The sequence below is a fragment of the Poromitra crassiceps genome (genome assembly GCF_964638095.1).
Source record: "Poromitra crassiceps genome assembly, chromosome: 3".
NCBI classification, from domain to species: domain Eukaryota; kingdom Metazoa; phylum Chordata; class Actinopteri; order Beryciformes; family Melamphaidae; genus Poromitra; species Poromitra crassiceps.
The window spans coordinates 91,359,117-91,360,012 of NC_139625.1; the positions used below are offsets into that span (position 1 = coordinate 91,359,117).

Sequence of the window (896 nt, forward strand, 5' to 3'; positions counted from 1 at the left end):
ACGTGAAACTGTCATCTGTCCCTCGCTCACGTGAAAAAACATCTAGCAAGCTTACATCCCAGACACATGGACCTCCAACAGCACCTTGAGCGTCTGTGAGAACATTGAAGACATGGTGACATCTCGTGCACATTGCAGTGGTACAGTTTGATCAGTTTGCTGGCTAGAGAAGTTCCTCAGAGATGCACCATTAGAGCCTGTGTGTGCTGACCAAGCAGCTTCTTGCACTCGTGATAGATAATAGGCACTCTGATGACCCAGAGGACCAGCCTCAGGATATGATAGAGCAGAGAGGTGGAAGTTGGACAGCAGCCACGTCAGTGAGTGATAGCTAAAGAATAGAGGTCTATCAAAGCGCATCGGTGAAGCATTTGGTAGAGAGAGGGGAAAAAAAAACGCATCGGAAAATGCAATCGTCTCGTCTTATTTGAGCTTCACAGGCCACGGGAGGCACGTGCGCAGTCCCAGCATGGAGGAGAAGACGATGGCGTGCCGGTGCTTCTTGAACTTCAGGCCCTTCTTGAGCCGCTGGCTGTTCTCCGCCACGTACACCTCCGCCTGCTGGGCGCCGCCGGAGATGCGCGACACCAGCTCCCCGTGCACCACCGCCTCCTGCTCCGAGCGCACGAACACCTGCCGCAGCTCCTCCAGGCGCCGCTCCATTTCCCGGATCACGCGCTGGCGCTCCTCCACCTCGAGGAGGCGCCGGCGGGCCGCCTCGAACTCCATGCTGGAGCTGGGGGTGACCAGCTTGGAGGAGGGCGCGGTGGCCGAGGCCGAGCCGGGCTCCGACCCGGACAGCAGCATCACCCGCCGGAAGTCCCCCATGGAGATGGAGCGCCTGGTGGCCGGGGAGGCCAGGGCCAGCAGGGCGGAGGCGGACACAGAGGCGGGCA

At 59.7% G+C, this 896-nt stretch overlaps 1 protein-coding gene across 1 annotated transcript in view; it reads right to left on the minus strand.

The window, feature by feature from the left end:
• Positions 1–423: 423 nt before the first annotated feature.
• The window catches only part of LOC310773667 (uncharacterized protein), a gene marked incomplete at both ends in the record, with an annotated part of 639 nt that continues 166 nt past the window's right edge, over positions 424–896 (minus strand). Inside the window, one exon of the mRNA XM_083633592.1 lies at positions 424–896. This exon is cut by the window's right edge and continues 166 nt beyond it. Within this exon, the coding sequence (XP_083489718.1) occupies positions 424–896 (473 nt within the window).